This window comes from Lonchura striata, chromosome 1 (genome assembly GCF_046129695.1).
Source record: "Lonchura striata isolate bLonStr1 chromosome 1, bLonStr1.mat, whole genome shotgun sequence".
Classification (NCBI taxonomy): Eukaryota; Metazoa; Chordata; class Aves; order Passeriformes; family Estrildidae; genus Lonchura; species Lonchura striata.
In genome coordinates this window covers 34276781-34304174 of record NC_134603.1, presented here as the reverse complement: position 1 = coordinate 34304174, position 27394 = coordinate 34276781, and the positions used below count along the sequence as shown (strand labels likewise).

Sequence of the window (27394 nt, the reverse complement as noted above, 5' to 3'; positions counted from 1 at the left end):
TGTGTAGGAAGGAGAAGAACTGCTGATGTTCAGTTAAGGTTGTGGAGTTATATTTTTGCAAGAATAAACGTTGTTGCTGTGATGAATTTGAACTTCATTTAATTTTATTACGTTTGTAATTAACTTAGCATGTAGTTAATTCTAGACTTACCAATGGTGACATTTAAATAGTGCTGGAAAATGATTTATAGATCAAGAGCGTGACATAGTATATGATACAACATGCTTAATCGAACACATGCACCAAACTACAGTTACTTGTATCAGGCTAAAAGAACTAGTTAGTGTGGAACAGAAGATATGTGAAACCCATCATCAAAATGGTCATCTTTCATTCATCCTCCTGCCACAAAGTTAATAGAATTATTACTTGGTTTTTTGCAGTGGTTATTGTATCCTTTTCCTCCGTGTAACATTGCTATAACATTGATGTTTCTATGAAATGTTTATCACAAAATAAGGTTTAAAAATACCTTGTGTGTACAGACCGGAAAAATAAACTCTTGGAAAGAAAATGTAAATGTGGAGAACCTAAAAAATTGGTTTAGTATCTCCAGCATCAGTTGTTTAAAATTTTAAAGAATTTGATACTTTCTCTGTAAGGTGAGTTTTACTGTTCACATAACTTCTTCTCTGTCGGTGTGTTCAAAAGACATTGCGTTGGAATAATAGGGACAATTTCAGTGTTTTAAATTTTTTGTTAAAAGTACACACAGATTTTGCAATTAATTTATGGACTGTATGTTGATCATTATAGAAAATAAGAAGTTAGTGCTACCCCTCCTACTGAAGTTAAAATAGAATTTGTTTTGTTCTAAGAGGTTGTAGGTCAAAGGGGTTTAAAGGACTTCCCTCTCTCCAGCAAAGAAAGTTTTTCATTGTGTATGTATTGCTATCTCTTTTCAGACTGTAATTCATACTTTTAGTTTGTATCACACCTTTTACTTTGTTAGAATCATGTGGCAAATTGAATTTTAAATGGTTTTAATCCTGACACTATTTTTCTGGCAAATTTAATGTGTGACTATTTTAGTGACTTTAATTTTTTATTAATTGATTTGTTTATACAAAACCCTGTCTCAAATAGTTGACTGAGTTTAGTCTGTTGAAAGAAGGGAGAACTTGTGGTTTAAATAAATAAAAGAAACCTTTAAACCCATTAGGCATTTAAAGATGCTTTTATTTATCTTATAAGAGAAAAAGTAGTCTGTTTTGCAAATTGTTCTGTAAAATGAAAAAGACCATTGGGATATAATCACCTGCTTTTTAAGGGGTTCTTGCTATAAAATATTAATAGAAATCCTTGCTCTATGAAAATGAAAGGCTCAGAAGTCTGTAGGGTAAAAGACAGTGCTGATAAATTCTTCTTTTTTTGTGTGTGTGTGTGTGAGTGATCACTTCCACACAGAAGATTAGGGGGAGAAAAAAAGCTAATGCTATTCAAAAGATGCCTTTAAATAATATCTTTTTCTAGAGCATAGGCATTTGTCATACTCCCTTCAGAGAGATCATATCTAATAAGCTATGATAATCATTATAAACAGATGTAAGCTTGCATAGATCTGCTACTGAAACCATCACTAGCTCAACTTTAACTTTACTCTAGAGAGTATTCACCTGAATATGTGATGCAATTCGACTGTAATTCCTGAGAGATAAGAGTACAGAATGGAGAATAGTGTGTGATCATTTTGTTGGGGCATGTCATATATTAAGTGAAGTGAGTTGCAATGATCAGGAAAAGAGTGCAAGATAAAAGAATGGCATAATTGTAACTTAGCTGCCAAAAAATAAAGTGAATTTATAGGGATTTACTTCATGATGAAACCAGAACTCTAGAAGACTTTCAAGGAGAAGTCCCTTTGTAAGCTCTGTCTTCAGTAAGTGGATTATCAAACACAGGACTAATTTTTTTTAAGTATGAATAGATTGAAAATGGCAGGACATTTAATCACAACTTGAGAAATACTAGACTTAGGCTTCTATTGCATATGTCATTTGAACTCTTTGTTTAGAATGTCATTTTTTAATACATTACTACATTTGCTCTTGTTCTCTGTGCCTGTTTCCAACCAAGTCTATACTTCACTTTTCTCTCCCTTTGCGCTGCATGCCATCGGTTCTGATGCTGGGTGTAACAATGCTGGCTCGTGTCCAGCAGAACAAACAATGAGCAGCTGTCCAATGCTGGAGCCTTTGAAAGGAGTGTATGATGTAAGGTATGATATTCACCAGTTACGATACATCTGTCAGTATCCCTGTATGGTAGGCAGAGTGAACTGCTAGCCCTAAAAGCTTTTACTAACTTTTTACTAACTTTTACTAACTTTGGATAAATTTGGATAAAAGGCTCTTACAAGGATGCCACATTAACTATGTTTTCCACAGAAGTGCCAATAAGATGTCTGATAGTAATGAAGTTCTCATGACTTCCCACAAAATTTTGGGTTCCTGCTTTAGTGTGTGAAATTTAAGAACTCCTTGGTAAAATAGATAATTATCTTAACATGAGCAGACATACTTTTGAGTTCCTTATGCTTAGAAATGATAAAACCATTTAACTCAGTAATATTTTCTTGGAGATTTTTTTAGAGATGCAAGAAATAAGGAAAAAAAAGATGAAATTGCATATATTAATCATTATTAGAAAATGCAAAACATTTATATTATTATTCAGGAGTTGAAGGTTTACTTCTCACAAGCATCTTTATCTTAAATAACTTTTTCAGGATGATGGGTAAAGTAAATCTGCAGAATCAGATTAAATCATATGCAGAATCATGTTCTTTATTTTTCAGAAAATAAATGTCAGTTTTTCCACCTGAAATTTAGTATATATTTATGTGAGTGACCTCAAGTAATCTCCAGCAAAAATCTGTGATGCACATATATATGTATGTATATATAATAATAGAATCGTAAAATTATTTGGGTTGGAAGGGACCTTAAAAACCATTTAGTTCCAATCCCATGCTAAAGCCAGGGACAACTTTCACTAACCAGGTTTCTCAGAACTCCATCCAACCCGGTCTTGAACACTTCCAGGGATGGGGCAGCCAAAGCTTCTCTGGACAGCCTGTTCCAGGCTCACCACCCTCACATTAAAGAATTTCTTCCTAATACCTAATCTAAATCTACCTTCTTTCATTTTTAATCTATTCTCCCTTGTTTTTGTAAATAGTCCCTCTCCATCTTTCTTGTAGGCTCCCTTCATGTACTTAGAACAATACAATTAGGTTGCCACCCCAAAGCCTTCTCTTTTCCTGACTGAACAATCCCAATTTTCTTAGCCTAATACTTGGGGTCTTTTTTCTGTGACTACAGGAGTTTGCTTCTTTTTGTTGCAAATAATAGGGTATTATTAATTTGTGAATATTGTTGTAATTTTACAAATTTGAAGTTTTACAAATGTTGGAGCATCCTCATATAACTTGTTGCCAAAAAAAAGGGTAGGGCATTTCCTGTGAGAAGCACTTGCATCTTTCTTCTGTGTTTCCCTGCACCCTGGCAATCACTGAAGCTGGCAGAGTAATTTTTAATTGCAATTTAGGTTTGAAATTTTGACATTTATGAATCACATGCCTATTTAGACATGCCTAAAAGAAAAACTACATATTAAGGTGGGATGAATAGCAGATTGTTGTTTTTATTATTTTCTTAAATGTTTTGTTCCAAGTAAAGAAATTGTAAATCTCATTGTGTGAAGATGCCCGATTCCGCTGCTGCAGGCTGCTGAAAATGGCATTCTTGACAATTTCCCAACTACTGTTAGTGGTGGAAAAACAAGAACATTTTCACAGAGGAGCTGCTGGGACCTGCAAGATCTGTGCCTCAGGGGCAGCCCCTCTGTGGGTTGTGCAATTACAGGCATGAGCCACCTTGCTCAGAATGGCTCTGAATTTACAAGTGTGGTGTATGTCCAAATCTGCAGTTAAGGGACAGGGTTATGATACCATGGGGACTTCAGTGTGCAGCGTGTAAACCTGGTCTTTGGTTAGAGCTCTAGCTTCTTTAAACTGAAGCTTTCCAGCTCCTTGGAAATTCCCAACCCTTGAACTCTGAGAGCAGATGCTGACTGCTGCCCAGTAGGCTTTGTCAGGCTTGTGTGATAGCAACAAGTAGGTACCAGAAAGAACATCTGTGAGGAATTCCTACTAAAATCATTGCTGCTGGGTAAAAAAAGCTGGTGTAAATCTGTGCTGTATGGGGAAGGAATATAGAAAACCTTATTAAATTCCTTTTGAATTAAATATGTTTAAACTTAATGATGTAGTACTTTTGAATATAGCTGAAACATGGAAATCTGAACATCAGTCTTCCACTGTTAGTGTGAAGGCGGTTGTTGCTGAAATATATTTGATGATGTTCGACTAGAATTAGGATGAATAATATTTGAAATACATAGTAGGTAGCACCAAAGTAATTTTTGTCAGCTCAGAATTGTTTTTCCTACAAGAAGGAATGAGCATCTGGAGTATTGTTGATGATCATCAAAGTAAATTTCTGTTTTCAGTGGTCCAGAATAGTTGTGCAATTCTGAAAAAGCTTGTGGACTTTTATCTCTGGAAATGCATTGCTTAACTAACAGTATGGCAAATACTTCTGTCTGTGGTTTTACATGTTTAGCAGGATGGACTCTGAGCTATTGTCCTTTTGCATGCTTGATTAACAAAATGAGCTGAAATTTAGAGAATAAATAGTTCTTGTACCCCCTAGGCATTGTATAATTTCTTAAAGGCGGTCTGCCCAATACCAAATGAATGGCTCTTGGCTGTGAAATAGATAATGTTTTCTTGTTGTAGTCAGCTGCATGCAAAGGAAAGCTGCCAGCATTCGCAAAACCATTTAATATAAGGAATGAGTCTGGCTTATTAAGCTGTCCTGATTTAAAAAATTTGTCAGTGTATATCAGAACCCTTCTTTTGCACCCTGCAATTCAAAGAATAGTCAAGAAGGTGTTTTCTTTAGTTACTAGTATCCCTTTTGTCATAAGTAAAATAACGGTTTTGTGTCAGCTGGTATGCAATGTTCCAGTGTCATTAATTGACACTGAATATCTTTGAACACATATCATTATTTGAAAAATTGTGGAACTTGGTACTTGTTTATTAACCAGCATCATGTGTAGTAAAAATAGAAAATATAATATTTTAAAGTAAGTACTTATTTTGCATTAAAAGGAAACCAATTGAATTTGTTACAAAAGTTGTTTGAGTATGACCAGCTTAAAAAAATTGTATTTAAATTTTGGTATGAATTTATGATTGCAGTCTGATGGATTTTTAGTTAGCTGCTTGCTAGGTTCAGTTCTGAGAAAGAAGGCATCACAGGAGTTTCCATACAAATATTTCAGAACTTCTCATAAGAAATACATTGTTAAGAGGAGGGCTATAACATTGCTTCTGAGGCCAATATTGGCCTTGAACACTACATATTTACTTATTGCTTCTCTTTTTCTCAATATTTAGTAAACCAACCATTTGAGTATGAGGGATTTTTCTCTGCTTCTGAAAGGTGTGTGTTCATAGTAATGTCAAGTTTATTTTTATCCTTAGAAAGCTACAAAAAGGGGATGTTCCTACTGAATAGGCTTCAGTACAAGTATCTTTTCCTTTTTGAGTGTGTGTAATTATGATTCATGAAGGTGTTGGCAAAATATTGGCTAGTAGGTACTAGTAGGGATGACTTACTTGGACTTTGTAAAAACCTTTTGCCAAAACCTCAAACAAAAGCATACTAAGGAGATAAAGTAGTCATAAAGTGAAAAATTCTGTGCCATCATGGATTAATAATTGTCCATGTGGCAAAGAGTAATCATTAATAAATACATTAAGCATTATAATATTTATTATTTTAGCAATCCAGTAGCTGTGGATTATTAGAATTATTATTAGAATGTTATCATTTAATGGGAAGTAGGTGATAAAAGAAGTGACTTTTATAACATTAGTCTAAAATATCCAAGATGTTCAGGGCCAAAAATAAGTGAAGAATTTTCTAAAAATTAACAATGTGATATATTAGATGTCTTTTGTGGTTGAGAAATGTCCATGATTAGATGAGAAATGTCCAGATTAGAAAGAATGATTTGTCCTACTGCTACATTCTTCAGGCAACTAAATTAAAATGAATGCTTGTGATGATATGTTTTCAGGCCCACAACAGGTGTGAACATAAAAGGAGCCAGATACCTTTGACCCATGCTATTAGGTCAAAATAATAACTTTGTCTGCACTGCATATCCTGCTTTCAAGTGTCTTTCAGTTGTTCCTGTTTGTAGCCAGTGAACTATCCCTGTCCCATTTTGGTGTAAAGCCTTTCTGTTCCAGGCACCCTCATCTCAGAGCAGATATAGCAGAGGGGAAGGACATTGGAAAATGGGAGGGAAATGACTGAAGACAGATGAAGGGTTTTATGGATAGCAGTTTAGAGAAAGAATGAAATAGGACATGCATAATCATTAGTGAGTATAAATTGTTTCATGTCTGGCTTCTGACAAACTTGCCGCAGGAGATTGCTGCTGGAGTTTCTGCCACCCTCAGCCATCTGCCTTGTCCTGAGCCTATAATAGATATGGAAGCCCTCAAGTTAGAGACATCTGATCTGCTTGTAAATCAGCTTGTGAATCACTGTTGTTTTCAGCCCAGTGCATTAAGAAAAGCTGTTTCTGCCTAGGAGAGTAGCACTGTCTGGCAGAGGAGGGAAAGATGGTTTCTCCTGGTAGCAACTTCAGTCAGGGTGAGTCTACCAGAGACTTCATGTATTCGAAACTTCAAGGACTAAAGCTTATTAGTAACTACTGAAAGGTGATAAAAAAGGAAATGTTTGTTTTACCTAGGGTTTATTTCAGTGGGGAAATTGTTCACAGTAACACAAGTGATTTTAGTGTGATGTAACCCAATAGTGATATCCCTTGTACATCGTTTTTCATCTGGTAGGTTTTCAGCCCCTGGTTTCCCATGAGGCTGTTTTTGTGTGGACTTAGATGATTTTGTAAGGTGTGCAACTCTGTATTTGAGTTCTGCTCCTTTTAAATCTACTGTCAAATTTCAATTAAAACTGACAGTTTTCTAATCCAGGAAATTTCTTCCAATTCCCTGGAAATTGGTGTCTGTTTATAAGACAATCTCATTAGTACCATCCTGAAGCTTCAGTGCAAGGTAAAGAATTAACAGTGCAGATTGATCACTATTATGGCTCTGAAACAAACAAAGCATCTGCTGACTTGCTGAAGCATTTTGGGACAAGCTGTTTGAGTTAATGAAGGAGAGGAAACGAAGAAAGGTGGGCAGGATTACTAGGAAGAGGATTCTCAAAAAAATATAGAGGGAAGGAGATGATACTAGCATTAAGGAATTATTGAGATGCAACACAAATCCCTGAGAATTCAAAATTCATTGCATTTGTGGCTTACAGAGTAACTAACTCTACCTTTTTTGTGTATTTTAATTTCCCTGCCAGGCTGAATTTTATTTTTATTATATATTGCAAGGTGTGCTTTTGTCATTCAATATGATACCAAGTGCAAGCCAGATTTTAAAATTTAGAAGATAAACATAATTGTAAATGCTGCAAACAGCAAATAATATGCAAAGCAGTGAATAACATAGCAGAATACAAACTTACTTGTTAAGTTACCTGTTCTTACTTGAAAACAGGATATTAAACTTAGACTAAAGAGCTGTTGCTTGGCCTTACATTCTTTTTATAGTGTATTTTATGTGAAGAACTTATGAGTGTTCTATTTTATAAAATTAAATGGGAGTGGAATACTGGTTGTAATTGCTAAAATGAAAAAAGGGGACAGAGGAAGAATAAACATGGAGAAGAAAGAGAGTGAAGTAGGAGGTAATTTATAGGGAAGTACAAAAGGAACGAATGTGGGTTTTCAGAAAGGGAACTCCTCTGATATTTTCAGAGCTCAAAATGCAATTTGAAAAGCCTTGATAAAAATTAGAAGAGAGTGAGGTTGAAAACAAAGGAGTAACTACACTTCAACACAGGTCTTCAGCCCACCTAAAATTGCAAATATTCCATTTGTCTGCTTTGATTGCTATCTTAAGAATTCATTTCCATCAGGTAAAATTAGCAGTAAAAGTCATGACTCCCCTGCAAAAAAAAAGGATAGTCTCAAGCACTCCAAGTTAGATAGCACTACCAGTGCCATCTTTTGTAAGTCTGAGCCATTTTGAGCTGATCAAGAGTCTCATTAACATTTGCTGTGATTCATGGGGTCACTGTGAGCCACACAATACCTTGGGTTTGCAAATTCACTGTAGTAACTGCACTCCACCTGCTCATATCAAAAGTAGTGCTGCTTCCAGTGCCTGTTCTTGCTTTTTCTTTAATGACCCAACAGTCATGAAGACATCATTCTTTGTATGTGAATATACTGGCAGTAAGTGTTATTATATTTGAGACATTTTGACTATTAATGTATCAATTATGAAGAAGGGTAAAATGTTGTGGAGACAAAAACTATTCAGGACATGAGAAATTCACAAAGAGAACAATTATTGAAAAGATAAATTGGGGTAATCAGCACTTCATGTCATCAAAAAATAGGAATGCTTGAAAGTAAATTAAAAATAACCTAAAGGAGCATTTCAAATGAAGGCTGTTGTCAGTTATCATAAATAGCTTCCAGACCCTGTGCATAATTAGTGAGGACTAGAAGGGTGAGGGAGAGACAGGTAAAGTAAGAATACACTATGTAATAAGTCTATTAAAAAAAGCACGGCAATGGGCAAAGATAAAGCAAGAAAGAGGAAATATGCCGGATTGAAATATAAGGATCCAAGTTATCTTTGATATTAAATTATTTGAATTAAATTGAGTTGTATAAAGGAAAAGTAGACACTGGAGGTTGTTGCACATAATTCTTTATTTGGGGTCCTTTCCTTAATTTACCCGCCACCCCCCCCCCCCCCCCCCCGCAGTCGGGAGTATTAGATTAGTCTAAATATCAAATTTTGAAGCAAATTTATCTTCTAACCTTTGCTTTGGAATTGTGAAAATTTTGACAATTTCTCTATATTTCTCTGTCCTTTACTACTGCAGTGATCTCAAGATAGTACATATAATAATTGCACATAAACTAAATGCAAAGCAAGAGCTGTTAAAGTAAAATTTAAAAATTAAAATTAAAAATTAAAAATAAGTCCTAAAATTAATTTCTAATATATACCAAATACTTCCTCAAATTGTAGGCTATAGGATTTCAGTTTTGTATTACAAGGAAAATAAGAATTGTGTTTTAAGATGATACAGTATTGCTTTTTTCTATAAAGATGCTTCCTGGTGGTATCTTCTATTTTAACTTAAATAATAAGACATTACCCTGTTTTAATTTAACTGTTTTTATATCACAGACACTGAGTTGAAAACAAATACTAAGATGTATTTTAAATTCAGCTTTTCTGATTGCCTCTTTAAGAGTTCCGTGTCTGAACAATAACCATCAGAGAAGATACTGCTGAGTGAGTCTGAGCTGAGCTCAAAATCAATGCAGCAAGAAATAGGTGACCTTCAGAGAGATGAGCTGCTTAGCCCTGCTCCTTTTGGGCCACACAAGCTTGGCTGCTGGCATAAGGATGGAAAAATTAGTCAGCTGGCCTGTGGGATATGCAGGTCTGACTCTTCCCATGGCAGCACAGACTTTGTTTAGCATAAACTGATTGTGAAACTGCTGCTGGAGGCATTGAGGTCTTTGAACAATAAGCTGCACGGGGAGCACGCTTAGAAGAGTTAAGTTCTGGCTCCACTGCAGTAAAATATGAGTTTAGCCACTGATGCATATAAAGCCAAGGTTTTGCTGTGAGGGAGTGTGATCATGGCAAGAAAGATGGTGAGTCACTTTTGGAGGAATATGTAAAAGTGAGGATGGAAATGGTTAGCAAAATGTTGAGATACTGAGCATCTGAAAAAGAAATTAAAATTTATTAGGTTTTGTGTGTATGCATGTGATGTTAAATACATAATGTTGGTACATTCCTGGACTAAACAGTAGAGGTTACAGTGTGTGTTTGTGACCGAAGGAGTTTGGAACAGAAGGGTTTCATTTATTGGCTTACTGTTTTCTAGGTTATATTGATGTAGCCCAAATTTCTTTTCTGTAAAGAAAATGGTTTATCTTTTAAGTATCCAATAATGAAGGAATAAAATAAAAATTAAAAGAATTATTATTTGTTCCAGTGTTTTAAATCCTCTTCTGAGAAACTTTGTGGTCCTGGGAATAATGAAATATAAATAAATATGCAAATAATAGGATTTGTTAGTATTGTTTTTTAACCAGATGCAAAGAGAAACAAATCCAATTGTGTCTTCAAAAAATTTCTCCCTTTATTTTATTAAAACCAGAAGTTACAAGGAGATTGTTTGCCTTTCAATATGATGAGAATAAAAACTGGAAAAGGTGGTGTAAATGAAACTATAAAAGAACAAAATTGTTCTTTAAAGGCATAATTCATAATAAAACAAGTGATAGTCACATATTTATCCTTTTTAACATGAGTAAAGAGCATGCTTTCATGCTTTCTGTTTGTCCAAAACATTCCTACATTATTGCAGAATTTTAAAATATTATTGACTTTAGTATTTTCCTATTTTTGGATATATAAATGCTGACATTGAAGTATGAAAGTGGTGTTGCATATAATCCTTTCTTAGTCTTCCTTCAAGTTTCTTTTGATGAGTAATTTCAGCTTCAAGTTTGTTCAGACAATTGTCCAGTAGGCTAGAAAAAATAATATTTGTATTATATAAAAATGTATTTATTGTTTTAAATAATTATTACAAATAATTGTGTACTGTTTATGTGAAATGCAAATGAAGGCTAACTAATTTTATTATCATATGTAATTTTTTGCTTAACTAAGGTGAAAACATGAAACTTTGAGATTGAGAAGATAAGCCATGCTTCCCATGTGCACGTTTTACAGTTTTTTCATGTAGAAATATTCCCCTTGTTGTATGTAGATTTGAAAGCACTTGAAGGCAAATCAGCTGGTTTCATGGACACAAGAGAACTGGGTGTGTGTCCTGCACATGCCTTACAGAGTGCTTGCCATTCACTGTGATACTTCCCTGTTATGGCACAAAGAAGTGGCTAAACATCTATTTCCTTCAAACATTGCAAAGTCCTCATTTCTTTCCTCCATGTGGAGAATGCAGTCAATCCTAATTAATGTTTGCTTTAATGGAATAGTTTCCTCTTGCTCACCTGGCCACTCTCTGAAAGATTGTTTTGGCACATCACAGGAAAATGCTTTTTCTTGACATAGGGATTTACTCTTTTTTTTTAGCATATTCAGAAGTTGAGTGAATCATTGTCAATTTTATGTATTCAAAGGAATTTTATGTATGATTTAATTCCTGTTTCAGCATCTCTGTCATTTGCTTAGAGTATAAATGATTAAAAGTAAATGTGAGTTAATGTCTGTGGAGAGACAATTCCTCAGAACGTCACAGATTTAATTTTCAATCACTATCACCTAACTGCAGAAGTACTCAAAGTAATGTTGGGAGTAGAGAAGACTTGTCAAGGTGTCTAACAATAGTTTCCAGACCTGTTTATCCATTTGGCTTTATGGGGAAATGTGTCCGTGTGGGGCATTTTATGAAATGGTTTTCATGCTTTCTTGGATATCCTCAGAGGGATACAAAAATCTTTTGACATATTTGAATATTTCTGAGAGGAACTTGTTTTCCTGGTGTTTTTCAGGAAATGGGTAGCAACTGGGTTATGTCAGTCACAAATAATTTGGCTGAACTTATTATTGTGGAGTTTTTTATGAATATTCACTCAATGTTTTGATAAAAACAATACTTTTTTGGGTGAAATTTGTTCTAAATATATGTCTGGTTACCGGGGCAAAATATTGTTAAAGTCTCACAAAGCAGTAGTTATTTTTTTTTCTTTGAATATTAATTTTCTTTTGATGTGTTCAAAGGCATTGGTGAAATGGCTTGAATAAAATACTTAAGGAACCTAAAATTCTCTGTTAAAACCTCCAAATTATATAAATATGGTAGTTATACAACCCATGACTTGGGACTTGTCTTTCTGATAGCCTGTTGTTTAGAATTTGTTTGGATTATGTGGGTTTGATTTCTTTATATTAGCCATAATTTATAGTTTGTAAATGAGCAACAGTTTGGCAAGAATTCACATCATATTGAATCTTTACATAGAGAAACACTCCATAAGAAGTATAACATTAATTATATGGGGGACTTTCATTGGTGTGTTGGGAAGTTGTGTCAGCCTTCTGAGCTTCTTGAACTTCTTAAACAGACTGTTTTGAAGTGCTCATCTGAGAAGGAACTTTGTACATAAATAATTGGAAAGGTCATTTGGGAGCTGAGGAAAGTGTTTCTATGGAGATGCTGAAGCACTGTCAGATGTTACAAACTGCTTCTTGTGTTTTGAGAAACTTAAGGGGTGTTGAGTTTGGAGGAATGCAATTTAATTGATATGACAATTTGATGAAGGATCAAATGTACGTGTGCACTAGTTTCAGTATAATATTTGTATCTGTAATATGGAAATGGATGAATTATTAAGTTTTGAAATTTTTTTTGAGCCTATGGATCCCCTTTCAAATTGATGTTAATTTTCAAGGTATCATGACATATCCATTAGGTCTGCATTCATTTCAAAAGCTATATCATAATATCAGATATAATTTAATTTATGTGTATTACCATATTTCAGGAATTTTTAAACAGATGAGGAAAAGGTGATAAGAAGGTAAGACACTGTGTTGATAACAAGCCTGATTTTAGCCTTCTTCTCATATTCAAGCTTATTTCCAAGTTCAATCATAATAGATTTTATCAGCTTGGCATTGCTCATTTAAATAAGAAAAAAAATAAAAGGCTATGATTACTTGCCATGTGTGATACTTTTTTAAAAAGTTGAAAATTGTATCTTTAATGTGGTAACACATAATATTAAGAATCATATGTTGGTAATATATTAGGAATGTGTTTCTGAAGACATGAATATTCTCATAGAATCTCAGTTGTGAAAACTTCTGTGTCTTGAAAGAAGCAAGAAGCAAAATTACACTAAATTTTAAGGTCGTTAAAGCAGCAGAGGTGAGTCACAGATGGGGTATCATTCTGTTAATATAAAAATTATATCTTGTTTTCTTTTATTGCTGATGCTTTGATAAACATGTTCATATTCTTACTTGTTACTGTTACTTAAATACCAGATGCTTTTCCCACTAAGGGTTATAGCTCTGGGAGAAGGGCTGAGCCTAACTGATTATGAAAGCTTGTTTTAGTTGGAGAAGGTGATCCTACTTCCTCCTCTGTTCCTTCAGGCAGAGTAGGTTCAGGTAGGTTTCTGTTGTTTCCTTTAGATGGATCTTAATGCTTGAAACCTTAGTGTGCCAAGGCAGCTCTGCAATTCTACCAACACACATGCAGAAGATTCTACCAAAAATATAGTATTTTTATTATGGATTCGTACCAGAATCAGGTAAAAATCAAGCTCTGATATCACTGGGAATGGTAGAAAGGGGTAAGAGCACAGGAATAAATGGGACTTCACCACTGGAAACAAGGTATTCTGGAACACAGAACTGCATTCTTAGTGGCTGCAGGTTAGCACCTTGGAGTTTGACCTTATTCATCCATCATTTGAGCTAACAGTATTTCAAGGCTAGTGAGGTTTGCTAGTGTGCCTGAGGATCGAAAACCATGAATTACTTGGCCTTTTTATGTTGATCTAACTTTCTTCTTGGTGCAGTGCTGCCCGTTTCCTTTTGGCTTGAAATAGATATTTTTTGCTGTTGGGATTTTTTCTTTATTTTCTCTGTTCTTCCTGTTGATATGGTTTTGTACTGTGACTTTGTCTTTATTTCATTTTTAGGTTTTCTAACAGTCAGACTGCCTGCAGTCTAGAAAATTAGTACAGATGGTTATTTTTGAGAAGAAAAATACAATAATTTAGTAATTTTTCTGCTGTGATACAATGTACTCTTTTTTTGCTGCCTCCAACCAGCATATGATTGTGCTTCCTAATGTTTTGTGTTTCCTTCACCCTTTTTTCACAGCTTTTAAAGGAACATTTGATATCTGATGTTGAGTTGGCTTTCCAGTCTAGAGTCTCTGACTCCCTCTCAGTTAGGGGTAGTGTAGATAGAGTGGTTTTTGTCCTCCACAGGAAAAGGACCTACAGTGGCTGCCAAAAGATGTGGTTCGCATCTGTTCCAGTGCTATGGACTCCAAAGTTAAAGCTATCTCAAGATCTACCTGAGTTTCACAGCTGTCATTTTAAGGAGCTAAAACCCAAAAGGGAGAAACTTGAAATACTTAAGATAAATTTTCAGTCTGTGGAGTAATGGGAAATTTCCCTTGAGTTCAGTGGAGTCATGATTAGTGTTAGTGTGTCTTGAGAAGCAGAATTGTCAGATAAAATTTTCTGATTGATTTTTAAAATTATTTTAATCTGAAATGAGATATTCTGGAGAAATATGTCATTCATATTTGGAAGATAAAGTAGTGTTGAGTAAAAGCAAATGTATCTCTATGATGTTTAAGATACTAGGCTTGAACTAATATTAATTAGTTAGCTAACTAATATTAGGTTAGCATGACCTAACATGCTGTAATGCCTGATTTATTTTTAGGCAATAATCTTGTCCTGCAATATTCAATGAAAGTATAGCAACCAAATGTATTATATGTACCACTAGACCATTTTCCATTTCAGCCAGATCTCTGTCTTGCATTGTAGAATGCTTGCACAATCATTGCGACAAAACCAAAAATCTAATTTTCTACTTTCCAAACAAAAGCATGAGCAAACATAAGCCAACAGTGCACTGAACTCATACATTACACAAAGCAATCTAACAGAATAAACAGCACCTATACAACATCTCCAACTGCACATGTTTTTCGGTAATCTAAACTTTATTTAAAAAGCACTTGCTTCTCTTTATTAAAAAAGAAAGAAATATTGGAAAACTGTGTGGTATATTTAAAACCTTATTAAATTATTAATCTATTTGATGTGGGGAATGTTTTTGACATACCTGCTAGTTTATCTGCTTGACCCAACTGGGGAGATAAAATTATAAATTTTTTTCTCTACCCTCTTTGGAAAGATTTCAGTGGTATGAATTTAATCAATGAGTGAGGAAGAGCATGTACTGTCAGCTGGGATGCCATTGGTATGCTGATGGTATCCAGCTCAGTGTCTGCTTCTTGGAGTGTAGACAGTGCAGTCTTCCAGATGTCCCAGTGTCTGGCCAAAATAAGGATAGTGATACAAAACAGATGGTCGTATCTCAGGACCAAGGAGAGTTGATGCAAGCTGATAGAGGGATGGGGCTGGAAGAAATGGCAGAGCCTGGGTTAGTGGTTGCCATGCTGTACTCATTCTCATCCTCGATTCACAGTTAGCAGAAGAAACAAGGAGGGCAGTTTTCCCTTTGCAGCTGGGCAGAAGTTACAGAGCAATAGAAAAGTATGTTTCTTCTAGTTTTTTAGCTAAGAGCTTTGGTGATTATTGTAGAATTGCTTACATGGTTACTGTCTCAGTCAGGACTTTAATGAACCTAGAGCTCACTAGGAACTTCCACATACAACATAAGAAATATCTGTTGCTAAATGTGCCTGTGCACACAGAGTGTTTAGAGATTTCATTGCTTTTTCCCTGCCTGCCCAAACTGTCCAGTCTGAGATCACTCATATATTAGTCCCTAAATTAACTGGAACTTTTCTAGCATAATAGGTGCAATAGTGCAATGACTGAAAGCTACTTTTTTTAAAACTGGGAGATGTGCTAGTTTATCAGTAGAAAATTTAAGCTGTATAAGCACCTTGCTTCTTACTTATGGTGGTTCTTTTTAATGAAAAAAAATTCTCTGGAGGACAAGTAAAATATTTTACTTTTACTTAAGTAACTAATTAAAAAATAGAAGATGGGGAACTAGAGATATTTGCACTGTAGGAATTCTTGATGTGTGTAGGTTTATGAAAGAGAATATGCTTACTGGCACTCCAAGGACAAACAGTTTTTAAAAAAACAAGAAAAAAGTCCTTTTGGAAGGTTCCCTGTTGCTGGAAATGTTTGGCATAAGATTATTCGTAATTTTTATGCTTTGCCTCAACTTTCATTTTAATAAAAGGTGTATGAATTTCCACTGGCCTCTCAACAAGCTAACTAGGATTAATCCAGCCAATGGACAGGTAGAGTAACTTATGTGGCTGCAAAGAAATATGAATGCGCAACTCAGTGCAAAAATTGATTCATAAAATATTAAACAGGATAATTTTTTTTCTGTTGGCTGAAAATGCCCTCTAGGCACTCTGTGTTTTGTGAGGAATACTGAACTAATGAATTACTCAGCTCATTTTTGTAAAACTTCATATAAACAGCATGAAAATTATCAGCTTAGTTCAAAATATAAGCAACAATGTAATGTGAAATTCAGTATTACAGATATATATATTGTAAGACACATCTGTATTACATTAACCAAATGCACTTCAAAATATTACAGCTGTCTCCCCTTTGTTAAAAAATAAAAAACCACAAACTGAAACCTTTTAAATATACATTCTTTTCTAATGCTTTTATATTTTCATTATGATTGAAGAAAAACTTTCGGATTTAAACATGGCTTTTTCTATTATTATGAAAAAGCTTTTTTTGGTGGTTTTCTTTAAGAACACAGAGTTGAACTGTGGCCCAAATTGCACACAATTATAGTGGTTGCAGGAATGAGTGACAGTAGAATTGGAGCTAATTAGAAATATTGATCAAAATTTTCTTTTAAATTTAAAGGTTGCTTTACTTAAATATAAAGTGAAAAAAAAAAAATTACCAAGGGAAATCATTAAAAGACATTCCTTTAGATGCCTTCTGAACTCCAGAATTTCAGGTGGTTTTGTGTATTATCTCATGACCTCTTTGAGATTCTGTATTATTGCAGTGCAAGCACTGGTGTGCAGTTATGGCAATTGCAGTAATGCATTGTAGAATGTGATGTAGCAAGTGAAATTTTTTTATTGGAAATGTAGAAGTAATTAAAATGCTCCAGGCAATACCAGATTCCCATTAATGTAGAAATAAAGTGGGTTTTTTTAAATTCATTAGCACTGAATGAAACTACCTAGTTGAAAGCTTAGACCAATGAGTTTGAAATCCCTACTGGTAAGGAGCAACAATAATTATTAGGCAGTTATTGTTGCTGAACTGGTGGGTGAGCAGTGGTTATTTGGTGATATTAGATCCTTGGATTACCAGAATGATAAGCCAATTCTTTTCAACTCTGATTATGGACTTCCTCATGTAAATAAAAAGAAACCATAATGTGCTCTGAAGCCCCTGCTCTGCATGCAGAGACACTCTCATTGCCTAAGTCAGTGTTCAGTCTTGCCTACAAGTTACTTGTTTTCAGTCAAAAATAACTATCACACCTTGTGGAAAAAGGAAGAATAAGCAGGAACCCTGTGGGCCAGTTCTTCATGTAATTTTCTAAGATCCTGAAGTGTTTAATGAAACTAGAACATCTACATCAGAAAAGGCTACCTCCTATGTTAATTCAAATCACACCTGGGGAAAAATAGGAAGGGGGAGATACTTAAGAAAGATTCCTTTCACTCTTGCTGATTAAAAGTGAGAACTCAAATCAATGATTCATTGTATATTTCAGTACCTGAAACAATGCTGCTTTCTCTACTCCCATGTTGGTTTTGTGGTTTTTAGACTTATGGAGTGAAATTCTGCTCGATTGGCTCTGACAACTGATACAGGTAGACATAGATGTGCAAATTCAAGGACTCAGCAGCATCATGTTTCAATTGACTTTCTGTGCATCTGTCAGTGAAAGCACAAACATTTAGGGAATTTATTGTCAACTTGAGATGCTTCTTAAGTAAGATGTCTTCAGAACAGTGTGTTCCAAAATCTTAGATATACCTAAGGGGTGAAAGTCTGTTGATGTATTTACTTAGAATATTTGTATCAAAACCCTATGACATGGGTCTAAACTGGGTGAAATTCTGGTATTTTAAGATGTTTATGGGAAAATATCTTAGAACATATGTGCCAGACTAACAGCATTGTCTGCTCCATGACATTGAAGAAACAAAAAGAGAAGTCCTGTAGTTAGTGTGCTGTAGAAGATAACTCCAGTTTTGCATCTGTTGAAGCAAATATTTAAAATATCTGTTTCAAGAGTGGAGCATCAGATATTCTAAGTTCATGATTCTTCCTTGTCTGGAAGCCTACTTCATGCTTGCCCCAGTACTTTTTTAGGAATTGATGCGTTCTTTTGTTGTAATCTCTTCATAACTGGCAAGATAATTTATCTAAAACAAAGAGGATTGATTAACATAATAAGACACAAAAATATGACATATAAAGCTGCTTAGATTCAACAAGCAGAGCTTCTATCAGCAGTAGGATTTTGTTGAATTGCGTTTATTTAGTTGTTTCTTTGTTTGGTTTGTTGTTCTATTTTTGGTGGGGTTTTTTTTTTTTTTTTTTTGGTTGGTTGTGGGGGGCTTTGTTTTCAAATGAGATTAGTAGAGCATAGTAAGAGTCTGTGCTTCAGCCAACAACGCCTTGACAATTCAATGCTATATACAAGGAATACATCAATGTCTACCACAATGTAAGAGCACTACTCTGAGGAATTAATTGCTTCAGAGAATGAGGCATTATTTTACTGGTGCACCAGGACTGACTGGTGGCATGCAAGAATATAAATCAGAATTCATTGTCTGAATTTTACTCTCCCATGAAAACATTTAGTGCTTTTGTTAGTATTAGACTGAACAGACAAACTAAGCTGCCATGGACTTTTTCCAGTTTTGAGCCTTATACTTCTTGAAGTAATCCTGGGAAATTACTACATGTTTTATTATGGAGGAAGGAGACAAAAGTGACTGGATCATATGAAACAATACAACATATCTGATTACATGGATCTTCTGTGCAACTAAGCTTTCACTGTATTTTATAGGAATTTTGCATAAGAAGAGCTCTGTCCTTAAAATGAATGGTGTGCAAGTCTTGTGTTTGTAAAATCATTCCACAACCTGTCATCCCAAGACAATAAGCAATCTTGCAGTCTGAAATATTTGGCACTAGTGAGTGCCCCTTTCCCTCTCCCCATCCTTTCCTCCAAAAAAAGAAAGTAAATAATTGTGATCAATGTCCTATTTAAAAACATGACCTTGTTATTGGGCTTTATTCTCGTTTAGTTGAAGTAGATAACTTTTTACCCCTCCCTTTTTGGTGAAAATTTTCTATATAAAAATATCACAATGAATTAAGCTTAGCACAACATTATTGTTAATCTAGAAAACATCTCATTCTCTTCTATACTATATTACACTTGTGATCTTTATCTCACTTCCAAATATTTTCTGTTTTCTCCGTGAATTACCTCATTGCTGCTCAATAAAACCATGGAGCCACTAAGCTGTATAATGACTAATTGGTCTAGCAAAGAATACAAAGAAAGAGAAAAGATTCAGTGTCCAGAACCTATAACTGAATTGACTCTCTAATGAAATCCTATTTTTCTAAGACTGGTTCTTTCCGATAGAAGTATCTGAAACTTTGAAGCTCTTTTTTTTACTCTTAAATAAAGCACTATTGCGTTCACTGGTTGTATCTATGTTAATAACTTTCTTATTTGTGAACAAATATTTTTCTGCAAAGCACGCATGAATTATTGAACAATATGCACACATACACTCAAGAGTTTAGCACTAAAATTTCTGTATGATTTGTTGTTTTACTGCTGCTAGGTTTTGTTGTTTTGTTGTTTTGGGTTTTTTAAATTAAAAATCTTCAATAATTAATGGGGTTGATCTGGAAGATGGCATATAAACTTGCTTACAAACTCAAAAATTCCCATCCAAAGTTATGGGTATTACAAAACAGGCAGTTTCTCAAAGCCCAGTTGCTTTAGTGAGAAAATGTTCAGTATCTGTACTGTAAATCTGAAGTATCCAGAAGAAACTGAAAGCATTCCATGTCCATGCAGAGGCACAGTAATGAGATTAAATCAAATGCTGCAGTTACTCTTTGGATTACCCTGTTTGCTTGTATTATTAACAGCTTTTTGTAATTTGCCATGTACAAATTCCATCCAATGTTGAATTAGATCAACTACAATTCCTTGAGAAAAATAGCAGTTGTTTACGATGTAGGTTTTTGGTATTTCAAATCTGCACTTTGTATGCACATTACTGCTGTTACTCCAACAGCATCTGACAATAAATTAATATTGCATACTATTCTGCCTTCTTGTCTGTTGGCTACTACTACAGGCAGCTCTTGAATCCACATTTTTAGCACAAAGTTTCACTTAATTCTTTTTTGAGAGAAAAAGGGTGTTAGTTGACTAAAAATGACAAAAAGGCATGATAATTTGATATCCAAATTCAAATATAAAAGATATCATGGAGGGCAGCCTATATCATTGCTTTGTTGAAACACATAGTCATCAGAGAGCCAAAAGTTAATCAAGCAGAGAACAGCTGAAAATCTTATTTAAAGAAATCACGTCTGCTTAGTGGGAGAAAAATCTGAAGCATATGCTTCAATTACTTTTAAACTGTAATTCATCCAGTCGTTTACATCTATTAAAAAGTATGGAACTTTTCACACCTCTTTAAAGCACAATTAAACTGTATTTATTTTAATACATAATGTGTTCCAAATATGTAATACCTTTTCTGAAATGACTCATAGGTGGTTGATTTCATAGCTCTCTATCATATAACCTTCCAGGTCCTTTGAATTAGTTTGTGTATTAAGCATACATGGAATTTAAAGGAAAGGGTGTTGAAATGGTGTAAATGATGCCAGAAACTTCAGTAACTTGTCAGTTTATATCAAGGCAACAAATTGGCTGGGGGTGGTGGTGGTGGGGAGGAGAGTTTTCTTAAGCAGTAAAATAAAACATTACAGAGAAGAAAATGTGGTTCAAGGACTTTGGTCACAAAATTTTCATATGAGTTAAGCCTAGCTGTTATTGACTGTTGCTTACTAAAATCCATGTCTCCCCAAAAGAGTGTTGTTAACAGGACATAATCCCGATAATCTGACCACATTGCCCTGACTTTAAAGCACACTGGTAGGAGTGAGGTCTATGAACTATAGAGGACGACCAGAAGTATTTTGGGTAGAGATTTGGGGGGTTGTATCTCATTCTTTTGTGTATGAAAAGCAGCTTGGTTCTCCACTGTCTGTCTATAATGACTACTTGTGTATTTTAAATTCTAATTAATTGAATTGATTAATCTCCTCTGAATTTAAAGTTCTCTGTGACTTTTCTCCATCTGATATTGGGATTTAAAATCTTTTTGTACTTTGTGCTTCATTCAGATCCTTTAACATTAGGTTTGTTTTGTAAATGTAAATATATGAAAATACATGTGTATAGAATATCTGAAAGACATTTTAATCAGATGATGACATACTGTGTACCATACACCACATGCATCAGTCAGTACATGGAATGGTTACATGGTCAGTCTATGATAATTTAATAGAAGCTAGCCAGTGCTTTGCTTGTTTGCATTTCAGCTAGAGAATAATCAAGTTATAAACAAGTGAAAATTGGGCTTATAGATACTTGAGGCATAGAGAACTTGTGTTAGCAAAAAATATTTTGTGCTTTGTGTTAGCAAAAAATATAGAGATTAACCTCAAAAGAATGCCCTGTAAACCAAAATAATTCATTTACAATCCAGCTGAGCTATACTATTGCAGTGTCATCTTGGGAAAAAAAAATCTGAGACCCTTTTCTGTCTCCCTTCAAAATGTGAATGATTTTACAGTCATTGAAAATTCAGTTTTGATTGTGAGTTTCCCATATTACAGGAATATGGTAGATTTAAATATGCACATTATGGTCCCTTTCACTGTGATATATATGTCCATTTCATATTTTGTGGGTTTAGTAGAACACTTATTTTAGCAATATTTTTTTCACTGCTAAATGAATAGATGATGAAAAAAACATAGAAGAATAGCATACATTAAAAAAATATTTTTGTTTTCAATATGTTCAGTGTCAAATAGAGCTATTAGACAGCATCTCTTGATGACAAGTTTTTAATAAATGAACCAGATAAATAAAGATTTTAAAAATATGCAGCATGGTTTTATGTAGAAATGATACTGAATATTTTTTAAGGAACCCCTTATAAGATGGTGATAATATATAAAAGTAAAAATGCTCTCAGATGTCTTTTCCTGTTAGTATGCAAGTAACTGTTTTCTTCCCCATTTTTGTGCAGTTCCATTTTTTAGTGATTCTACAGGTAAGGCTTCTTTATTGCTACAAAATTTAATCATGTGTTCATCCCATTGTTCTGTCTTGTTGCAGAGGATCTTGATGATCTCAGAATGGAAGGAGTAACAAGTGTGGTGTCTTCTGGGAGCAAATTCAATCAAACTCGAAGTGCTCATATGGCTGAGCCTCAAGCAAAGGTCACATTGAATATATGTGCAAGATGTGCCAGGTAAAATTGAAACAAAACCAGATCATGCCAACTAATACTTTTCTTCTCTAGGTATTTTGTTGTGTTTTGTGCTTATGGACCAGGTGATGACCTTTCCTGTGCTAAAAAAAAAAAAAAAAAAGCGCCAAAAAAACCCTTAGCTACTGGCTACCCTGTGACCTCTGGCATTTGAATTGTGCAACTTATGTTTATGCTTGATGTGTCACATCGACATAGTCTTAGGCCTTGCTTCACAGCTTGAAACTATTTTGAGCCCTTCCGTCTCTGAATTTCATTTGTTATTTGATCTTCTGTGGTTTTTCAAGGGATGAATCAGGGAATTTGAGGGTTCAAATCCAATTTGAAAAGCACCTGTATAAATGGAGATTTAGTTGCACAGGTGCACTTCAGGATTTCAAATAGTTGCTTCTTAGCACTTTATAATCTCATCCTGTTTCACCTCTGAGAAATAATTTAGTCAGGTTGAACTCATTTTGGTTTTGACAGCTGGCAACAATTTTTGCATTTACAGTATGAAGACCAAATAAGCAGGTTAGTATTCCTGTAGCTTAGTCAACTCAAGAATGCAACACTAACAGAAACCCCTCAAATTTCCTGGATGAATTCTTCTATGTAGACAAAAGCTCATTTGGAGAAGGGATTTAAGCCTGTTTAAATGACAAAACTAGCCTTCTCACCCTTCTGTTAATGGTTCAGATTAACAAGAACAATATAGAGGCATGCCAATTTTATCTGCCTGCCTTTGCCAATGGCTGCTCTATTGTGTAGTTTGAGAGCGGATTAGCTGCTTGTAAATAAAAAGCAACCTGTGGTGAAATTAAGTCAAAAGTTTGGCCATATGCCACCCTACTTTTTTCTACTTTTTTCCCCATTTTGCTCATAAATTACTACTTTTCTAAAGCTCTAATGTAGACAGAGGGGCTTCAAGACATTTTCTGATGGTCTGGAAGTACAACTACGGGAGGCAAAACTGAATCACTGGTGCAATATCCTGTCTAGTAGGGGTGTGGAGCCTCAGGGAACTTCACCTCACAGTACTGCCACAGCAGCAGTGACTGGATGGCCTTGCAATTCTAGAGACTTTTGCTCATCAGCAGTGTGGCCTTATGCTTTAAGAAAAGAGCAAACATGTGTGTCATGGGATTCTTCCCAATTCATACAAAAAAATTGCTTATGTTTTAAAATGTTTCTAAACAACTACCTACATGAAAGCGTGGCACATTTTTTCACCTGGCATCTGTTGTCCATGGATTAAGAAGTAAGAGGTAAAGAATATAGAAACCTTAAGTTCTCTAAATTCTGAAGTTCTGAACTTGCATAACAACTTTTATGGATTACTATGAAGGTTAATTAAATTTTGAATTCCCTTTAAGTAGCTGCTGACAGCAGGTGCCAAGATACTATATATTCTCTCAATCCTGCACACCGGGGAACAAAGTGCTCAGATCTTGAGCCAAACCTAGCAACCTTGGCTATTAGTATTGTTCTTTAACTGCATGTAATATACTATTCCTCCCTCTAAAATATGAGCTGGGAGAGAAAGATCTCACAAAATCCCTTTTGTCACTTCACGTATCAGAGAATTCAAAACAATGCTTTATTTTGCTGCTGCACCTTCAACTATTTCCCTACAATGTTTAAGGAAATCGGTGAGGAACTGATGATACCTTCATGACTGTGATTCTTTTTACTCTTACTGCAATTTAGCAGTTTCTTTAAACTTTGGAGAAATTAAAAAAATAAACCATCTCTTCAGGAGCAAGGGAAGTCAAAAGAGACAAGCGGGTATTTCTGTTGTATTCACTAGTGAGGAAACTAGTATTTTTTTCTTCAAGGTGATAAAGTCTATCCATTCTTTTGTAACATTCCTTCCTTCTTATTGAGGACACCTTTCCTCTTTTCAAGACAATTATTACTGGAATTAGTGCTCTCTTCAGTACTTTCACAGGGGTTTAGTCTGGAGCCTTCTTGAAGCAGATGAAGTGGGGGGTACAGAGAGTTGCATAAAACAAGTGGCTTCGAAGACATAGAGACAGTTTGTTTCCTGTTTGATTTCAAGAGTAATTAGAATGTCTGTCTGTCAGTGATATAGCCATTGAAAATACTGTGCTATAAAATTAGAGTCTGAGTGTTTGGACCGTCTCACTGATTCAGTTTCTCAGTGTTGGCCTTTGTTTCCATTGTTATGACAAAGGCTAATATTTAATGTAAGGTCATAATACAGAGCCTATTAGAGTATTAATTTGTTTTAGAAATTATACTTTTATGTTTTCATATTCCATTTCCTAAGTAGTCTGGTGTGCTGTACAGTGTATATATATGAATACTGTGTGATTTGGTTATAGACACGTTTGAATACAATTTAAAAAGAAGTCAATAAGAGCTGTTGGTTATATGCATGCTTTTGGTTACAATTAAACAGGTGTTTTTCCTCTTAATGTTACTCATTTTTCAGTTGTAAAAGGTGATTTGAAATTAATTGAGTTATTAATGGCAGTGGTGTTGTATAGATAATAGGGCTTGTCAAGTCAGATTACTAGATTAGGTTTGCTGAAGGTATTTTGACTGTCGTTAGGAGAAATACAACTTTTTACTTGAAATTTAATTGGCAAAGTTCCAAATATTAGGAAATGTGTCTTGGCTCAGAAAAAAAGTTGAATTTTACTCATGAATTTGCATAATTGATTTCTTTCAACCTTGCTGTATTATTTTTTAAATGCTTTGCTCTCATTACTCTCCACTCAATTTACCTTCTATGACACCTCCTTCAGAAGTTTTCCTGCTTTCTTGGGTATATTGGAGCTTTTCTGAGAGACATTTATTTAAACAATTGAAGGAGTTTTTCAGTGCTAGCTTTAATTAATTTGGCTTAATATTTAGTGTCTCACTTGGAAGGGACAAATATTCTTATTGAAATTCCACCCTCTTTCTTCACTAAAATAGTGTGTAAGTTTTGGATGCTCTTGCTTCTAGGACTACATTTTCTTGCCATAGATCATTAGTGCTCTCTCTCATTATTTGAGAGTTAGAGTGAGCAGGTCTATGGCTATTAGGTTGGTTATTGTGTAGGTTACCTTAGCCTGAGAAGAGTGCTGGTTTCATTTTGTATGCCCCATGAAGCTACCTGCAGTAGGGTGCAACTATATGTTTTATATTTCTTTGGCTTCTGTTTCCTACAATGAGAGCAATGACTTGTGAGAAGAATGGTCTAAGCCAATGGTTTTCCTCCATACTGAGATACTTGTGATCAGACTTCATTTAGTGCCAGTTTAGCTTCTTCCCACAAAAAAGGAATGCCAAATGGAAGTGACTATAGTTAGAGATAAAAACCAATTTTGTTACAAGACAAACTAAATCGAGTTTATATTGTGGAGGAAACCTGCAATGGTGTTGAGACACTGCATTTGGGAAAATATTCTCACTTGCCCTAAGTCTCTTAGATAAAAGTACCAACTTGTTTGTGAATCATAAGAAATGAGACTGAGAATTAACATAATTTGAACTAGAATAAAACTCCCAAATTTGTAACTTTTTTAGAAACTGATATTTAACCTTCAATCATGATAATTTCACCAATCATCTTCAAATAATGAACAGGTAGATAGTTATCACAGACCAAGTCAGTAATTTTTTAAAAACGTAAAGTTCTCCACCCAGACATCCAGGAAATAAAAATGGGGAATTCTTTTAAGCTATCATACCAAATTTCTTTTTACAGCTTATGATTTAAAAAACTAAAAAAAATCCCCCAAAAAAACCAAGACCTCAAAAAACCTTTGCAAAAAACTCCCCAGATGAAGATGAGAAATTAAAGGAAGGGTTAATTCTACTGGAGTATAAATTGGTTTCTAGTCTGGCATATAACTGTAAGAAACAGAGAGCTTACTGTTTTCTGTAGAGATGTTTCACACACGATGAGCGAAATGCAGATGGATAACAGCTTTAAGAGGTTTTTCAAATGGGGAAGTAGCTACTAGAACAATGTTATTCCCATAGCTGCTCTTGGACTACAGGGCAAGTTAAGTAGCATATTAAGTCATCTAAATAAAGGGGTGACATCATTCACAAGGTGGAACAAAACAAGGTTTATAGATACAGAAAAAAAGGCTACAAAAAACCCCCACCCTGTGTTTGGAAGGTTTGCTTTTTTCTATTTAGCCTGAAAAATAAGGAAGGACACTTCTGCTAAAATGGATCTAGATTTTGATTATTTGAGTAAAATGGTTATAATAATTCTTTGTCTATGTCTGAGTGGCTTTTCAAATAGACTGACTCATTCTGTAACATGTTTTTGTGAATCCTTTCTCACATACAGGAAAAACAAATGCATTTCAGGTTTGGCCAATGAATTATAAGACATCCTCACACAGTAACAAGACTTGTGTGGGTTAAATAGATATTTAAATGACAATTTGTAAAAGCCAAACACCACTTCCATATTTCTCATATGTATTGTAACTTGCACATTGAGCGTTTTGCAAGAATTTAATCAACCATAAGGTAAAAGATAATATTAATGTACTATTGAATGAATTACAGGGGGTTTTCTTTTTCTTTTTTCTTTTTTTTTAAGGACCACCCATTAGCCTTGTATGCCCACTGCCATGCTCAAAAGTTAAATCTTGTTCTTGTGGAGTCTTGCCAATGCATTCCTGAAAGTAAGAAGCTTTTTGTTTTTAATAGCGCAAGGGCTGCATTCATTCTTTTTAACATCAATAGAATACAAAAAAGGGGTTGCATGTGATTAAAAAAGAAATGGGATTATAGAAAACATACTGTGCCACAAGCTTGAAGGCTTCTGAACAAGAATGTTGGGAAGGAACACTAGTCGCATACAAATGTAGGTTTGAGATGCAATGTTTTAGTTAATATTTTAAGGTTA

At 34.6% G+C, this 27394-nt stretch overlaps 1 protein-coding gene across 8 annotated transcripts in view; it reads left to right on the top strand.

The window, feature by feature from the left end:
- The window catches only part of C1H8orf34 (chromosome 1 C8orf34 homolog), a 147304-nt gene that overhangs the window by 73144 nt on the left and 46766 nt on the right, over window positions 1-27394 (top strand). For all 8 annotated transcript variants that reach the window (XM_021555582.3, XM_021555581.3, XM_021555578.3 and 5 more), the window contains one exon: window positions 22377-22512. In XM_021555582.3, coding sequence (XP_021411257.1) covers window positions 22377-22512 — 136 coding nt within the window. The remainder of the gene's footprint in view (window positions 1-22376; window positions 22513-27394) is intronic.